This window comes from Drosophila ananassae, chromosome 2L (assembly GCF_017639315.1).
Source record: "Drosophila ananassae strain 14024-0371.13 chromosome 2L, ASM1763931v2, whole genome shotgun sequence".
Taxonomy (NCBI): Eukaryota; Metazoa; Arthropoda; class Insecta; order Diptera; family Drosophilidae; genus Drosophila; species Drosophila ananassae.
The window spans coordinates 3,145,265-3,162,916 of record NC_057927.1 but is presented as its reverse complement, the minus strand read 5'-3'; the positions used below and the strand labels follow the sequence as shown (position 1 = coordinate 3,162,916).

Sequence of the window (17,652 nt, the reverse complement as noted above, 5' to 3'; positions counted from 1 at the left end):
TTTTATATTAAGTGGCGTACTTTTATTAATCATGTGTCCAATTTAACACAAATGTTATTTGAGGGCTCCATATTCTTTGTGCTGAACTTGGTTAATAAAACATGGTATTGGGGTTAAGCATACAAATTGGATCCAAACAATTCAACTTTGAAACAAGTATTTCTTCAAGTACCTTCCAAAAATATGTCATTGTTTATAGCGAACAATGTTTGAGTTACGTGAGTGATTAATAAATTTAAAATTTGATAAGCCGCGGCTATCTCAATTGAGTCTATTGATTATGTTTCCCGAAAGGTTTTTCGTAAAACAACCCACAGTCTTTGCTTCGGGCAGCTGCGGAACGAATATGGCGGACGACTAGTGAGTGTTATGGATTGTATATTGCTCTTTTCTTTTTAATGAATTCCTTACTTTTTAGTAGAGAGACTTCTCCTGTAATACAGACAACTCATGGCAAAATTCGTGGAACCGTCTTAAAATCTTTATACGATGAACTATTTTATGCGTTTGATGGCATTCCATACGCAGTTCCGCCGCTGGGAACTTTGAGATTTAGGGAGCCCCATGACATTAAGCCATGGTATGGAATCCGGGACTGTTCCAAGCCCCAGAGCAAGTGCCTCCAAGTGAGCAGCTACACAAAGCAGGTTGAAGGCTCCGAGGATTGTCTGTACTTGAATGTATCTGTGAAAAAAGTAGGTTGGAACAAGTAAAATAGAAAGTTTAAAAGATAAATGCTAAATACTTATGTTCTTGGCAGCTGGTTAGCGAAAAGCCTTTACCTGTAATGGTTTACATTCACGGTGGAGGTTACAAGGGGGGCGATTCCTCCAGACAAGCCTGGGGTCCTGACTATTTTATGAGAGAGGATGTCATTTATATAAGCATCGGACATCGTCTGGGGCCATTCGGTATGTATCTGATGAATTCAACGACTCTTATTTCTCTATAATCCAATTTTTTTTTAGGTTTCTTGAATTTTTCAGATAGATCCTTGGATATTCCTGGAAATGCAGGCCTCAAGGACATTATACTGGCTCTCCGATGGATTAAGGCCAATGCAACTAGATTTAATGGAGACCCCGAAAGGATAACTCTCTTCGGACACAGCTCAGGTAGCATGATTGTTCACCTTCTTTTGGTCAGTCCCCAGACGGAAGGACTCTTCCACAAGGCAATCCTTATGGCAGGCTATTCTATGGAGCTCAACCGATTGCCTGACATGGAATTTCGCCTGGCCAAACATTTGGGCTACGAGGGCGAAAACATTGACAGTCAAGTGTTGGATTATCTGATGAAGGCAGATCCGAACCTTCTGGTATCAGCTAATTTCTTTACGAAGGCGGAGAACGCAACGGGATTTCTTCTGGCTTTTGTGCCCTGCGTGGAGAGTTATGCAACCAAAAATGCGGTTCTGCTTGGGGAGCCCATTGACCTACATCGTAATGCTTGGGGAAATCGGATTCCTATTATCCTGGGCGTCAATAGTGGAGAGGGTCTGGGCGCTTTTATGAGACTAAATCCAACTCAGCTTAAAGATTATCAAAGCAATCCTGAGCGTGTGCTCCCGTCCATCCTACGATATCGGTGTGATCCTGGCAAGCGCCGAGAGTTGGGTCAGCAGTTACTGTCCTATTTTTGTCAATTCCATGGCCACCAGCTTACAATGGAGAACTTAAAAAATCTGGATAATCTGTTCACTCACAACATGGTTCACTCAATGAACCGTGTGATCCAATCTAGACTGGCTTATGGAAAGGCACCTTCATATCTCTACCGCTTCGATTTCGACTCCCCGGACTTTAATTTCTACCGTATTCGATTTGGGGGAAAGGAGGTACGAGGTGTTGGCCATGTGGACGAGCTGGGCTATATCTTCGTAATCCCAGCCACCTTTAAGCTCGATCAGACGCGACCGGAGTTTACCGCCATTTGTCGTATGGTGGCTATGTGGGTGTCCTTTGCTGCTACCTCGGATCCGAATGCGGATATTACCAAGCCACTGGTACAGTGGAAACCACTTAACCGATTTGGGCCTCGCATGCTACTCAACATTAACGAGGAATTAAAGTTTATGCCGCAACCAGAGTACTCCAAACTTACGATCTATGATCGCTTATTCGAACAAGCTGAAGTGCCTTTATTTTAGCCATTTTCAGTGTAGATAAACTTAATGCAACTCACGAAAAGTAATAATAATATTTTTATTATGAGTGATAAGATAGTGAAGATAATTTTTTCAAATAAAAAAGAACAAGCCTGAAAACAAGATAACCCACCAGGCGACTGGATTAATCTCTGTTTTCGAGATTTCGTCTCTTTAGCTGATAAAAGAAAAGTTTGGTTTTTGATGTTGCCTATATCCGAAAAGCCTTTGTAAATCAATTTCATTTTCTTAGACCATTACCGATTTGTGAAAAAAATCATAAAAGAGCTGCAAGGGCTGCAAAAGACTAATTTGAAGACCAGAGACTATTATGCTTTTTATTTTAAATTACTCTCTTTGCCTAAGCATAAGTATGAATAAAAGGTTTAGATAACGACCATTTAATAGCGTTAATCTGCAACCTGTCTACCACTATCTAGAAATTTAAATACTAACCTTTTATTATGACACTAAGGTGGTTTATTAGTGCTCCCTGGTGGAATCGTAGGGATTTGTAAAATAATTCTCAATGATGCTACACAGTCGACATTTGAAACTCCTCGTGATCGGATATGCCTTCAGAAAAGTAAAGAATTTTTTCAATACTCATTACAGTTTAAATTAAAAAAAAAAAATGGTTTCCAGTGAAACTTCACCAGTTGTGCAAACTACGCACGGAAAAGTTCGGGGCGCACTTTTAAAATCTCCTTACTGTTCACCATTCTACGCTTTTGATGGAGTCCCCTACGCTCAGCCCCCAGTTGGATCCTTGAGATTCAAGGAACCCCGCGAGGTGAAGCCTTGGAGCGGAATTCTCGATTGCACCCAGCCCCCTAATTTTTGTCTTCAATCCGAAAAATATGTTGGGAAGGTGAAGGGATCAGAGGATTGTCTTTACTTAAATATTTCAGTGAAAACAGTGAGTAATTTTTTATATAACTGCTAAGCATATTCTTATCCTTTTTTTTTTGCATATATGTATCTGGTAAAGTTCCGTAGCGCCAAACCTTTACCTATTATGGTTTATGTACACGGAGGCGCGTTCCGGCGCGGTGATAACTTGAGGCAGTCCATGGGTCCAGATTATTTGATGACGGAGGATGTCATTTATATTGCAATCGGCTTTCGTTTAGGAGCTTTTGGTGATAACTATTAAAACGATAGAATCAAATTTTAATATTAATATTTTATTTCCCTCTCGTTGCAGGCTACCTTAGTTTTTCAGATCCTTCTCTGGGGATCCCTGGAAATGCAGGTCTAAAGGACATCATCCAAGCTCTGCGGTGGATTAAGGCCAACGCCGGCAACTTCAATGGCGACCCCGAAAGGGTTACCCTCTTTGGCCACAGCTCTGGTAGCGTTTCTGTCCAATGGCTCCTGGCTAGTCCCCAGACAGAAGGACTCTTCCAAAAAGCAATTCCTATGGCCGGCTATTGCATGGAGTTATATCGCCTACCAAACTTGGAATACCGCCTGGCCAAAAATTTAGGCTATGAAGGCGAAAACATCGACAAGAAAGTTTATGAATTCCTATTGAAGGCGGATCCAAACAAACTAGCAATGGCCGACGTATTAACTCCTGAAGAGAAGAAAAAGGGGGAAATTCTAGACTTTATACCCTGCGTGGAACCTTATGCCACATCCGGAGCAGTTGTGCTGGCAGCACCCACTGAACTGCTTCGCACTTCTTGGAGCAATCGAATTCCCATCGTCCTGGGAACTTGCTCTGAGGACGGATTGTATCATGTCATGGGCTTGAAAAACGATGGAGCCAAGGTTCTTCCAGCTTTCCAGGAGTATCCTGAACGCGTACTGCCTTGGACCCTAAAGTGGCATTATGACTCCGATCAGAAACGTCAAGTGGGGGAGCAGTTTCTGGACTATTTTTGCCAGGCTCATGGAAATCAGTTGACCCTTGAGCACGCGGATGCCTTGGAAAAACTGTTCACCCACAACTTAGTGCATTCGCAGAATCGTCTTATCCTTTCCAGACTGGCCTATGCTAAGGCACCAACATATCTCTACCGATTCGCTTTCGATTCTCCAGATTTTAACTTGTATCGGAAACGTTGTTTCCTGGACGTGAATCAGAGGGGCGTTTGTCATGTGGACGAACTGTCGTATCTCTTCGTGATGCCGACCACCTTCAAGTTGGAAAAGTCTCGACCAGAGTACACTGCCATCTGTCGGATGGTTGCCATGTGGGTGTCCTTTGCTTCTACCTCGGATCCTAACTGTGCAATTACTAAACCTCTGGTGAATTGGAAACCTCTTACTCAATCAGAGCCCCATTTACTTCTTAACATTGATGAGGAGTTAAAGATTATCCCACAGCCTGAGTTTTCAAAGCTAAAGTTCTATGATCGCCTGTATGATCAAGCAGACATACCTTTATTTTAGGGTAAAAATCACTGTGGACGGAAGTCCACGAGGTGACGACCTGCATGCCTAGGCGTGCGCGAGGAAACTCTATATATAGCCGAAGAATTAAAAATTTTCTGTAGGCAACCGATCTAAATGAATGATATACCAATCGAAAGGTATTGTTTCAATTAGATAATTTTTGTCGAAACATATTCCAAAAGTTATTTGGTTTGGGAGAAATTAGGGTGAAAGTAAAAAAATTTTTTATCACTAAAGTGGGGCTGGTGGACACATTTTAGTCCCCAGATAGAATATTTTTATATATTCGCATTCTAGAGCTAAATACGCGTCGATTGGTACCTCAATCGACCCGATCCAACATTTCATTCAGAAGTTATTCGAAAAATTCAATTTTTTCTTCTTCTTCAAAATGAAGCCAGTTTGCGTCGGTTTGTCGGTTTGTCTGTTTGCACTATTTTTATCTTAAAAATCCTGAAAAAAATTGGAAAATGTTTGTTACTATCATATGAGCAACTATTGTTCTACAACTTTTTGAAATACCTTAAGCTTACGTCAAAAAATTAAAAAAAACTTTGTTAATGAAAAAATGCATAACTTTATAATTAAGAAAGATATTAAAAAGAGCTTTACACCGTTGAAAGGGGTTTTTAAATATCTATTTCACTTTCTTTGGGACCAAACGTCTATATAGTACACAAAAAAAAATACACTGAAAATAAACTTTTTTTTTAAGAAAAAAAATTATTTTTCAAAATTTAGTCGACTGACCCTTTTTTTTTTTTGCACGTGTAGATAGCTTTTGAGATGACGCAACTTTTGACATATCGCTCATATCTGGCAAAATCCGTTAACTCAAGATATAGTCCTGTAAGTGCAGCTACCCATTTTGTGCAGCCTCCTGTGAAGCTTGCATTTACTTATACATGTGTGTGTATTTGATTGGCAACTTTGCTTTTTGGAGTCTGCATATATTTGGTCTATACCCTAAAAAATATGGAGTATATCTTTTCAGATTTTAGATAATTTATTTAAAAATAAAATCCAAATAAAAAAGGGCTTAAAAAAGTAAAACGTAAACATTGACTCAAGTCAGACTCGAACCCAGGCCCTCCGTGTTAGGAACCACGACGCTCTCCACTCAGCTATCCTCGAACTTTGTTGCTTAATGGCAACTTTTGATGTAATTCTACTTTGTGTTTCAGTGTCTCATGTCTTAATGAGAAGACTCAGAAGATTGGTACTTCAACCGACCCGGTCCGACATTTCTTTCAGAAGTTATTCAAGAAATTCGATTTTTACAGTTTTTTTAAAATTAAGCCAGTGGGTTTGTTTGTCTATATTTTTTTCTTTGCAATACTGAATAAAATTGGAGATTTTTGTTAATGTAATATGACTCATATGATATGAGCAATTATTGTTCTACAACTTTTTGAAAAAGCTGTAAAAATCTAATTTCTTGAATAACTTCTGAAAGAAATGTCGGACGGGTCGGTTGAGGTACCAATCTTGAGGTCCCAAAGAAAAACAAGAAAAGAAAGCTAACTTCGGGCGAAGCCGAAGTTGATATATCCTTGCAGTTGTGCCATTTCCGATCGTTCAGTTATATGGCGGCTATTGGATATAGTTGGCCGATCCCTATGAAATTTGGCCAATAAGATTATTTTGCCCAAAATCTGTACCAAGTCCCATCTTTCTAACTTAAAAAACACCAAAGTTATGCCAATTCCGATCGTTCTATGATAGCTATAGGATATAGTCGGCCCATCCTTATGAAAGTTTGTACATAAGATATTTTCAAATATTTCAAAAATAAAATCCAAATAAAAAAGGGCTTAAAAAGTAAAACGTAAACATTGACTCAACTAGGATTAGAACTCAGGCCCTCCCGTATTAGAAACTCTCCACTCGGCTAATCTCGAACTTTTTTGCTTGATGGGAAATTTTGATGTAATTCTGCTGTATGTTTCAGTGTCTCATGTCTTAATGAGAAGAATGCAAAATTTTATGAGTAGAACGCTTGCATATGCCCCTACTGCATATGCATATGCCCCTACTGAGCATATAATTCATATAAATAAATGCAGCCACCACCGTTTTGGGCCAAATCATGGATTAAAAGCTAAAAAAAAACCAGGCAAACCAACTCCGCCAATACTTTTCTAATATTTATTATTTTATATCGCACACCCAAAATAAATTGTTACGTTCAACAATTGGTTTAACTAGAAAAACTGGAAAAACGTAATTTCCATTTTTTTTTAAATTTTTTATCTTTGCGCATTTTTTTTTAGATATAATACATGTTTATTATATGATTGATCGGATATGCCATAAATTTTTTTTTTGTTATAAGTTAGAAGGAAGGAACTTAGTACAGATTGCATTTTGGGCAATCTTATCCGATTTGCAAAATTTTATTAGGATAATTGGCTTAACTTTGTTGTTTTTGAAGCTAGAATGATGGGACTTTTTATGGTTTCCGTTTTGGGCAATCTAATCCTATGTTCATAAGAATCGGCCAACTATATCCTATACCTGCCATATAACTGAACGATCGGAAATGGCACAACCTTTCTATTTTTAAAGATGCTTGGGGTGTTTCCAATATTTTTATTAGAAATTTTGTTGATGGTGAAATTCTCATAAGGATCGGACAACTATATAGGATCCGATATATATAATAATAATATAAGCTTCTGCTTAACTGCAAGGGTATTTCAACTTCGGCTCCGCTTGAAGTTAGCTTTCCTTTTTTGTTTTTTTTTTATAATTTATTATATAGTGGAACTCTCATAAGGATAGGCCTCTCATCTGTTAATTTGTTAAAAAAAATTGGTTTCCCACAACTACGAAAAAATGTTGGATCTTAAATACATTTTTGGGCAAATTTTTAATTAAAATTTTTAAACTAACCAAATTCCAAAACCTTTGTAAATTAAAAATACGTATAACTTCAGAGCCACTGAAGCTATCGAAAAATTCTTTACGTCTTTGGAAAGGTTTTTAAATTTTCCACCTTCTTGAATTTCAAAATCTATAGAGTTAAAAAAAAAAGAGTTTTGATGTTTATCCTTACAATTAAAGTATTGCTAACTGTGTGAATCGCCTGTCCAGAGGTTACTTCCATATATATATATTCTATATATTATGCGTTCTGTTTTAAATAATTGAAGATCAATATATACAAAAAAACAACTGATATCATATAAAAAAACCTCTTGACGAGGTAAAGTACCGGTGACGAACCTGCATGCGAAACCCAAAATATCTGATATCAATTTTAGTGACGATAATATGCTATATAGGTGTACAAAATTGCATATAAAAAATATTCTTGTTCGGCACGTGCAAGAAAAACAAAAAACAAATCAGTCACGTGTCGAACAAGAATATTTTTTATATGCAATTTTGTACACCTATATAGCATATTATCGTCACTAAAATTGATATCAGATATTTTGGGTTTCGCATGCAGGTTCGTCACCGGTACTTTACCTCGTCAAGAGGTTTTTTTATATGATATAAGTTTATTCCCTCAAAGGTCTTTAATTCAAAAATAAAACTTTTGTTTAAAAACAAAAAACTTTTGATTAAGGGTTGCTTAAACAAAAACTGGTATGTGTTGCAATTTAATATTTTTTTTTACGAAAAAAACGAAAAATTATATTATTAGCAATCTTATATGAAAGCTTTTTAAAAACTAACAACCGCCAACGGATATTCATGTGAACAGCTGTTAATACCAAAACAAAAAGCTCGATCAGTGGCAACGTAATTTAAGACACCTCTGTGGGTGGGGGAACTTTTTGTAGTGCTTTGGCTTTGACTTTGTAAACTTCATTCATTTGGATTCAGCTGACAGAGGCGGACAACAACTACATGATGTCGGAAAAGTGAGTGGAGAAAGACTGAAATCCTCTAGGTTTATTTTATTGGTCGTTTCTAATTCAGCCAAGAAACCTGTGAACTGACTCTGCCCCTCGGCAAGGTCAAGGGCGTTAAACGTCAGAGCCTCTACGATGACATCTACTATAGTTTCGAGAAGATCCCCTTTGGAAAGCCCCCGGTTGGAGAGCTCCGGTTTAAAGCGCCCCAGCCGGCAGATCCATGGAGTGGGGTTATGGATTGCACTCACTATGCTACGAAGCCTTTCCAAAAAAGTTTCATGACCGGCGATATCGACGGAGCCGAAGACTGTTTGTATCTGAATGTGTATTCCAAACAGGTAAATAATTTAATTAAATAATTTATTTGTTAACTAGCAACACCTACGATAATTATAATTGATTGATTTCTTCGACAGCTGAAGACAGACAAACCTCTGCCAGTAATGGTCTATATTTACGGTGGGGCCTTTACCGTAGGCGAAGCCACACGGGAGCTCTACGGACCGGACTATTTCATGACCAAAGATGTGGTCGTGGTAACACTCAATTACCGTTTGGATTGTTTCGGTGAGTCGACATTACTAGGGTTAATATCTTATCTTCAAACGCTTCAAAGAGGTGTGATAGTGGCGTTATCTTTCGCGAACTTTCGCGTTCAAGTTCAAAATATCATTATAAATCAAATATTAATATCTGGTTTGTAATAGTAGCTAATCTATTTTAGAAAATATTATAATTTAAGAAACTTTTTCACAAAATTAGTTTTTTACGAAAAGTAACATACATTAAGCTTAATATAAAACTCGTTCCCTTCAGGTTTTCTGTCCCTCAAGGATCCCAGCGTGAATGTACCCGGTAATGCTGGCCTTAAGGATCAAGTCTTGGCCCTCAAGTGGGTCAAGAAGTACATTTCAAACTTTAATGGGGATGATAATAATATCACTATATTTGGGGAAAGTGCCGGCGGTTGCTCCACCCACTTTATGATGTGCACAGAACAGACCCGGGGTCTCTTCCACAAGGCCATTCCCATGTCAGGCACCGTGCATAACTATTGGGCAAATAGTCCCACTGAAGACTTTGCCTTTCGTCTGGCACAGCAAAATGGCTATACTGGCGAAAATATCGATGCCAAAGTGTTGGAGCACCTGCGTGGAGTGCCTGCAATAGAATTGGTAAACCACAATTTGGTGACACCAGAACACCGCAGGAACGGAATGATCTTCGCCTTCGGGCCCACCGTGGAGCCATACGTGGGTGAGGATTGTGTGGTGCCGAAGTCGCCGGTGGAAATGGCTCGCGAAGCATGGACTAACGAGCTGCCTTCTATGTTGGGAGGCACGTCCTTCGAGGGTCTCTTCATGTATCCTGCAGTGTCTGCCAATCTCCAGGCTCTGGACAATCTGAGCAAAGACCCCCTGAGGATGGTGCCGTTTGATGTTCGAGCAGCGAATACTGAGAAGGATAATCAGGAGTTCAGTCAGAGGCTGATTAAAACCTACTTTGGAGACTCCCCACCAAGTTCTAAGCTCTTCATGAATATTCTGGATGTGAGTTTATTGCTCCGACATCAAGATTTAAAAAAAATAATTCTCTGTTATTTTTTATAGTACTATTCCTACAAGATCTTCTGGCATGGATTTAATCGAACTTTGAATGCCAGACTTTCGTATGCAAAGGCCCCTACATACTTTTATCGTTTCGACTTCGATTCCCCGACCTTCAACTTCTATCGCTCCAAGTTCTGCGGGGATAATATTAAGACCGGAGTTGCTCACGCTGATGATCTCAGTTACTTGTGGCGAAATGCTGCTAGCTGGAAGCTGGAATCATCCTCCAAGGAGTTTCAAACAATCAAACGAATGATTGGCATTTGGACAGCATTCGCAGCAAGCTCTGATCCTAATTGCCCGGAAATCGGAGAAGTTACTTGGAAGCCCTCAACAAAAGAAAATCCTAAGTTGGTGCTAAACATCAGCGATGAAGTAAAAGTTATCGATCTGCCCGAGTACGAAAAGCTGCAGGTGTGGGATGGCATCTACAAACCGGAGCAGTTGATTTAGATACCCGTTTTATGGGGCTGCAAAGTGATTAAATATATTTATAACAGTTTAATTTGAATAAATTAAGACAGCTTCTGTCTACTGAAAAATAAGCCTAACGTTTCTATAATGGGCCAAATTCCCCGATCGTATTTACGTTTTATGTTTCTTTTTTCATTGTTAAATAAAAATAAGTAGTCCTTTTGTTAAAAGTTGTCAGAAAGAAAAGAACAGTAATAAAATTACCCTGCCAACCTATCCATATTCGTAATTTAAGGCTTGAATCAAAAGATGATTTCCAAAAATCCGAAGCCGGCTGAGAACCCCAGTCAATTGCTGGAGGTCGTCAAGCATTTGGTCCTGTGGCGCAATTATCGCCAGTCGCTAGTCGTGTTCACGAGCATCCTGCTCCTTCTCCTGGACGTCATGGCCCATTCGGTAATCAGTGTGGTGAGCATGGCGGGGATCACTGTGCTTCTGGCAAGCATTGGCTACCGCTGCTTTGTGAAGCTTATGCGTTCTTGGCGCAAGGATGTGGGCCAGAATCAGGCCCATCGCCTGTATCCGCAGGCCAATATCGACATACCCCGGGAGGAGGTTATGCGTCTAGCCGGGATTGGCGTGGATCATATTAATGCGGCTATAAATCATCTATTGGAATTGTTTCTGATTGAGAACTGGGAGGAGTCTTTGAAGTTTTTGGTCGCAATGTGCGGCCTTAATTTGCTCGGCGATTGTTTTAATGGCTTGACTTTGTTAATGTTCGGTGAGTACTTTCAAATGATTTATTCAAAACGGTGAGATTATGTTTAATTTGTTTTCATTTCAGGACACGTTTTTCTTTTTACCCTTCCAAAACTTTATGAATGGTACAAGCCAAACATCGATGTTCAGATCCAAAAATTTCGAAAATGCAAGTCGATGGAAAATGCAGCGGAACCCAAACCTGATAATGGCGACACACTCAAAGGGGAAAAGAAGATTTCATATGAGAACAAGGAGGCCACTGATGGGCCCATGCTGTATAAGGTATGCGATAATGCAGAAATTTTCGATCTGCTGGAGGAGGAGCACAGCAAGGGATGTCGATGCCGTGACTGTGAGCACCAGGACTTGCCCATCGAGGCGCACTAGAAATTTTATTTAAAGTTATTCGTAATTTTTCGCCAGCAAAATGAGTTCCAAAATTTTATATTGTTTTGCGGCTTTTGGTAATTTGATTATATAAAAGTATGTGTATGTGATTCCGCTTAGTTGGCGATCAGATATATTTCGTGTTTTTCTGTTGCTTGTTTATTCAAAATTTCGGGGAAGGTCTCTCCCTGTAGGCCAGATCAAGTAACCCGACTGTCATAGGTCAAGAAGCCCTGGAATGTGGAAAATCTGCCTGCGTAGTCGTAGTCGGAGCAAATGTCTGCGCTATCTTCTGCTAAAACGGAGCTACAGCATCAGGGGCGCCGGCAGTCAGTCAGGTGATGCGGACTCTAAGGTCGTTGAGCTGTCCGTCGGTAAGGTGAAAGGTCGCTGGCAGGTGGGTCTCTACGGCGACGGTTTCTACAGTTTCGAGGGGATTCCATTCGCCAAGCCGCCACTGGGCGATCTGCGCTTCGTGGCACCCGTCCCGGCGGATCCATGGAATCACGAGTTGGATGCAAGGCAAGAGAAATTTTTACCCCTTCAGTCAGAGCGGATGACGGGTCAGGTCATCGGTAGCGAGGATTGCCTGTACCTAAATGTCTACACCAAACATGTGAGTACCAGTAACAGCTGACTACGAAGTCGAAATAAATAAGGGATCTTTTAATTTCATTAATGAAAAAGGTATTTAATTATACAATTTTTATTTATACAAATCTTAAAGCATAAATCTAACACATTTCAATCACTATCTTCATCTTCTTGCATACAAGTGTAAACTCTAGTTTTTAGTCCAGCAAATGCTGCCATTATACGACCTGCAGATTTGTCTTTTAAAAGACCTAGCTTGTTTTTATTTTTTGGTTCTATATTGAATCTATTGTCATCAAAATTGGAAGTATCGAAATGGTCAGGATTCTCCTGGATAAAACTGTAAATATCTTCTTCCATAGACACGATAAATAGGTTATTGTCCATATAGGCCTTCTCGAGGGAAGGGCACTTGACAAGCAGGAAGTTATAATAATAATTGTACATTTTCCATTTTGTTAATTCAGAAACGGCAACACCAATGTATGTTGGTTCATTGTAGAAAACATTGGAAGTTCTTTTCTTAATCGAAGCTAAATTTTCTCCGAATATATCCACACTTTGAACATCATTGTTAGCTATAAGTTTTAAAAAATCGTTTTGTTTCGAATTATTTTTCGAAATCAGGACTATTTCACAGCATTCTTCTGGCTTCTTCATACTTCTCTTATATATGGCGTAGTTCATGGATTCAAAAAATCTCGTTTCATATTCATTTTTAGACGATTGATTTAGATTCAAGTCAATGTACGGCTTTAGCCAACAGGATTGCTGAAAGGACAATACCCTGTGTATGTTTTCAAGAATCAGTCCTTGTTGTAAACATAGTTGCAGATGTTTTAAGTGTAAAATATAGTTCTTTTTATCATTCAAATCTGCCATCACGATGGAGATCTTTTTTCCAGGCGGTATCCTGTTGATGGGGCAAAATGGCAAGAAGTTATGGGGATTATGCAGATGATGGGGATACTTCAAATCCACTTCTAGAAGATATCCTATTTCGCCATCTGGACATATGTTTTGAAAATCAAGTGTCTGGATTTCGTTGCTGCTTAAGAATTTGAAATGTGAGAATGGCAATAATTGACTCATCGCCCATTCGTACAAATTATTGGCCTCAAGACATGTCAAATGTTTAATTGGCTTTCTGGGATTGAAGTTCTGCATGTATTTATTATTGGCTTCCATCATCCGTGTGGTGCATTGCATTAGCCCTTCACGCCTGGCTGAGTTTATAAATTTGGCCATTTCAGGATCACTGATTAAATCTAGTTGCACTTTGGTGCATTTTAGCATCGCGTCCCACGACATTGAATCGGCAGTGGCATAGTGTACAGGCTCCAAGTTGTATATTTTATTACAAGTATTTCTAAAATTCTCGAATACATCAGCCAAAATAATAACATCTCTTTCCAAGTACAACTTAATATACTCGAGAATGTTAGTGCAACCAAAAGTTGTCCACACTTTTTGGGCAAAGTAATAATCCTCAATATTATCCTTATCACCGTCATGGGTGTTAAAAAATTGATTTATGTCCGGAAGCTTTGTTTCTTTTAACTTATCAAGATTATCCATGTAGTCGTTCGGATATACAAATTTCCGAAACATCATATCCGATTTATTTCCTGGAAACCTGGTTTTTAAATGCTGAAAATCTTGTACGTCCATGTAACTCCCCATGTACTCGAGGTTGAAGTTAAAAAAGTTGTTTTTGTTTAGGAAACATATTTTGTAAGAATTTGTGGTGTCAAGTTGAACTCGTTGGGTTATTGTAGAATATAACTCCGTATCATCTGGGAGAAGTTCCATATCTTCTCCTAATTCACTCAATAATAAGTTCATAGTGTGTGTCGTGAAATTTTCGAAAATAACTGGGAACGATGGGTCTAATAATTTGTACTCTAACTTGCAGGCTGAATGAACAGGCCCCATTGCTTTCCCATTGAATTGATTGAAGCATACGTCCCATTCTTCCGGGTTGATTGATCTTTCACATACAAAGCATTTTTCATTTTCTATATAACTTTTACCAAACATCATGTTTGGCATCCTTTCCCTTTTCCAATATTTGTCATAGAGTCTTGTGGTTTCTTCATTAAGCTTGCTACAAAACATTTTTAAGCAGTCAGAACCTAAAAAGAAAAGAACGTGTTGGTTTATGATACAATTTTCTTATTTAATTATGTGTATCTACCTTCGAATGTAAACATTTCGTTCATACTATTATTGTAGTGATGAATTATGTAAAATGAAGCTGCACAAGCGGTGGGAGTTTGCACTTCCTTAGTGGAGGACATGGAAACGTCTTGATAGTTTCCTTCCACCACCTTTATTCCAGCATAGATCACAATCGGCGGTGTTATGTTTTTGTAAAATGATTGAAAAGCCATTTTGGAATTTGGTTCGGGATATGAGGCCTCGACCTCTGCATGCTCCGTTGCATCTGGCTTTGGCAATTCATCCAATTTTATGGCGGTGATCTCAAAATATTCCAGAGTATGTATGGACCAGCCCGAATCCTTGCTCATAAACTCAGTGCTCATGGTATTTAAGCTGGTAACAGCCTCGCCCAATTCTTTGAGTGCGGACTTTATACAGTTTGTAACCATATATGGAGCTTCAAAATGTTTTTCCATTAACAAAAGGTTTCCTTCCTCATCTTCTCGGGTGTATGACACAAATACTTTGAGGTTGAATTTGATGTTTATGTATTCGGTCAAGCATTTGAATAAAGTTTGAACAAGATTCATTTCGCATTGATCAAAGAATTCGCCAAAGTCAATGCCACCCTTTATGGGGTAAATCCGATATGTTTCCAACGGAAACTGAGACACCGTCGACGTAAGGAAAAGATTTTCGTTAAACATTTTCATTTTAAAGCAGAAGTTTTCACAGTTATTGGTTCTTTGGATATAGGTTATACTATTACTTTAGGTTTTATCACTTTCACAGCTGGGGCAGGACTAAATAAAATTTCAAGGATCTACTCCCTTATATTCGTGATATTGCTACCTGGTTTTGAAACGGTACCTGAAGTTTACTCTACCTGATCCTGAAAGGTTTAATAGCAGGCTTAAGGCTTTTGGGAGTTCTATGAAATATATATATATGTTTTAAAGGTAAAAAATATTGCACATGGAAATTCTGCAATTAGGGTAAGGTTAAGTACTGTACCAATTGCTCTGAGTAAAGATGTTGATGGTACCTTTCATCCCCTACATAGATCGATATATATAGGGAAATTTCCCTATTTATTTAATAGGTTATTCCAGTTGGTATATTTATCAAGAATTCTTGTATATTATATCAGATACATTCTTAATTAGCCTTTTTTTGCAATTCAACCGTCAGTTCGATCAATCAAAGCCACCTTTGCCGGTTATGGTTTATTTCTACGGCGGGGCCTTTCGAACGGGAGGTGCCCTCCGATCCAAATATGGACCGGACTATTTGATGAGCAAGGAAGTGGTATACGTGCTTTTCAACTACCGGCTGTGTGCTTTGGGGTTCCTTAGCCTGCCCAGTCGTGAGTCCAATGTCCCGGGAAATGCGGGTCTCCAGGACCAGTTGATGGCCTTGAAATGGGTTAATCAACACATCAAATGCTTCAACGGTGATCCGCAGAACATAACGATTTTTGGGGAGAGTGCTGGAGCGGCATCGGTGCATTTTATGATGTGCCTTCCCCAGGCGAAGGGTCTGTTCCACAAGGCCATTATGATGTCTGGATCGATTCTGAGTCCCTGGGTAGATGCTCCGGAGCGACAGAGCATGTTTGCTCGCCTCGCCAATGCAGCTGGATATCAAGGGCCCGCCAAGGAGGCGTCCATGTTGAAGTTCCTTCGTACCGTGGAAGCTGAAAAGCTGATGGGACATAACTTTTTGAGCGCTCGCGATCGTCTTTTTGGCTTTCTGTCCCCATTCGTCCCTGGCATTGAGTTGGCCAAAACAGACTCCGGGCTGATACATGTCCCCTACACGGACCTGATGAAGGAGGCGTGGTCGTGCCAAGTGCCTCTGTTATTAGGCGGTACATCCTTCGAGGGGCTGGTTTTCTATCCCTTTTGCAAACTAGACAACGGCTATATGTTGGAGTTGCTGGCACAGGAACCCGCCTTGGTCCTGCCACATGGTTTGTATAATGAGATGTCTCCAGAGGAACGTACTGACGCTGCCAACGAACTGATAAAATATCATTATGGACCTCGGGGAATCACTAAAAATAATATAACACAGATCTTGGACGTAAGTAGAGTATCCAATCGATTTTATTTTTTGATTTATGATTTGATTTTTTAAATTAAAGCTCTTCAGCTACAAGCTGTTCTGGCATGGCATACATCGTGTGGCACTTTCTAGATTGTCCTTAGCCCAGGCACCAACCTACCTCTATCGCTTCGACTTTGATTCCCCCAAGCTTAGCCTCATGCGGAACAGTCTTTGCGGAGATGACATCAAGCGGGGCGTGTGTCATGCCGACGACTTGGGCTACATATTCCACAAGCAGGCTGTTAAAAAATTTCCCCTGGACTCTCCGGAATTTTCCACTATCCATCGAATGGTGACCATACTAACAACTTTTGCCCGGACCGGTGATCCGAACAGTTCGGAAACTGGACCTGATCAGTGGACGCCCATAACTGTGAAATATCCCTTTAAAGTCATGAATATTGGGCAGGATCTGGAGATGGTTACGCAATTTGAAAAGGATGGCCTGGAGGTTTGGAATCGAATTTATTCAATGCCAAAGAAATGTTGAAATTTTGACTTTTGAAAATCTCCCCGAAGTACCTAAAATAGTTGTTGATTGTCGCTCACCATTAATTTATTTTGTACCTGTTTTCTAAGTTAAATTATTAATTAATTTGTTCTTGTTGTGTAGATTAAGAAAATATTAAATTGGCATACATAGTTGGAAAAAAAACAAGAAAGAAAAATTAACATTGGACCAGTTTCTTTTCAAGTAAATTTAAAAAAAAATACGGCCTAATAGAGGATTTATAATGGTTATGTATCTAGCCATTTATCTGTTTCAAAATCAGTTTATAAAGATTGTTGCTTATTATTTCGAATTTATAAAATTCTTCCAAGTGAGGTACAACTGTTGCTCTTGCTGGAGAGCTTGAAAGCTATTTTAAAGCTTTGTGCCAACGCCCCACACCTGCCACAAGCTTTCTGGCCATGTAAACAAAAACAAACGCCATAGCTATGAATTTGTTTGTTTACAGTGGTTTTGCCGGTGCGATCAAAATGTTGTTGACCCACTCAGTGGATGCCTCCTACCCGCCGGTCTCCCCTTGACTTTCCCCTTGATTGCCAAAAAATAATAGTTTCAGATACTTGGCTAAGTTCAAGATACTTAGATACTGTTTACACTGCGAAAAAGATACTTGGATAGTATTTGGCTGGCGGAGAGAGACCTTTGTTTTGTGCAGTGTTGATTAATTATGCATTCGCCAAA

The 17,652-nt window shown here is 39.4% G+C and overlaps 6 protein-coding genes across 7 annotated transcripts; 5 read left to right on the top strand and 1 right to left on the bottom strand.

The window, feature by feature from the left end:
• The first annotated feature begins 120 nt into the window (after positions 1–120).
• Positions 121–2,338, top strand: LOC6500079 (esterase B1). Its single transcript, XM_032456344.2, has 4 exons — positions 121–360; positions 419–695; positions 761–911; positions 969–2,338. The coding sequence occupies exons 1-4, from the start codon at positions 281–283 to the stop codon at positions 2,147–2,149; spliced, it is 1,689 nt and encodes a 562-aa protein (XP_032312235.1). The 5' UTR covers positions 121–280; the 3' UTR covers positions 2,150–2,338.
• A 266-nt stretch (positions 2,339–2,604) lies between these two features.
• On the top strand, positions 2,605–8,070 carry LOC116656579 (esterase B1-like). Of its 2 annotated transcripts, XM_032456346.2 has the most exons (5): positions 2,605–2,732; positions 2,792–3,065; positions 3,138–3,288; positions 3,354–4,555; positions 8,053–8,070. In XM_032456346.2, exons 1-4 carry the CDS (start codon positions 2,719–2,721, stop codon positions 4,544–4,546), a joined length of 1,632 nt encoding a protein of 543 aa, XP_032312237.1. In that variant the 5' UTR covers positions 2,605–2,718; the 3' UTR covers positions 4,547–4,555; positions 8,053–8,070. The 2 variants fall into 2 exon arrangements, with proteins under 2 accessions (XP_032312237.1, XP_032312236.1); XM_032456345.2 differs by lacking the exon at positions 8,053–8,070 and having other exon boundaries at positions 3,354–4,662.
• A 238-nt stretch (positions 8,071–8,308) lies between these two features.
• Positions 8,309–10,573, top strand: LOC123258392 (esterase B1). Its single transcript, XM_044718333.1, has 5 exons — positions 8,309–8,424; positions 8,483–8,756; positions 8,835–8,985; positions 9,235–9,968; positions 10,029–10,573. Exons 1-5 carry the CDS (start codon positions 8,411–8,413, stop codon positions 10,479–10,481), a joined length of 1,626 nt encoding a protein of 541 aa, XP_044574268.1. The 5' UTR covers positions 8,309–8,410; the 3' UTR covers positions 10,482–10,573.
• A 90-nt stretch (positions 10,574–10,663) lies between these two features.
• LOC6500081 (reticulon-3) lies at positions 10,664–11,728 on the top strand. Its single transcript, XM_001953226.4, has 2 exons — positions 10,664–11,226; positions 11,290–11,728. The coding sequence occupies exons 1-2, from the start codon at positions 10,752–10,754 to the stop codon at positions 11,592–11,594; spliced, it is 780 nt and encodes a 259-aa protein (XP_001953261.1). The 5' UTR covers positions 10,664–10,751; the 3' UTR covers positions 11,595–11,728.
• A 3-nt stretch (positions 11,729–11,731) lies between these two features.
• On the top strand, positions 11,732–17,123 carry LOC6500082 (esterase B1). The gene is made up of 3 exons (XM_001953225.4): positions 11,732–12,210; positions 15,543–16,436; positions 16,498–17,123. Exons 1-3 carry the CDS (start codon positions 11,833–11,835, stop codon positions 16,948–16,950), a joined length of 1,725 nt encoding a protein of 574 aa, XP_001953260.1. The 5' UTR covers positions 11,732–11,832; the 3' UTR covers positions 16,951–17,123.
• LOC116656578 lies at positions 12,287–15,176 on the bottom strand. Its single transcript, XM_032456341.2, has 2 exons — positions 14,386–15,176; positions 12,287–14,323 (listed from the first exon to the last, which is right to left on the bottom strand). The coding sequence occupies exons 1-2, from the start codon at positions 15,062–15,064 to the stop codon at positions 12,339–12,341; spliced, it is 2,664 nt and encodes an 887-aa protein (XP_032312232.1). The 5' UTR covers positions 15,065–15,176; the 3' UTR covers positions 12,287–12,338.
• Positions 17,124–17,652: the final 529 nt, after the last annotated feature.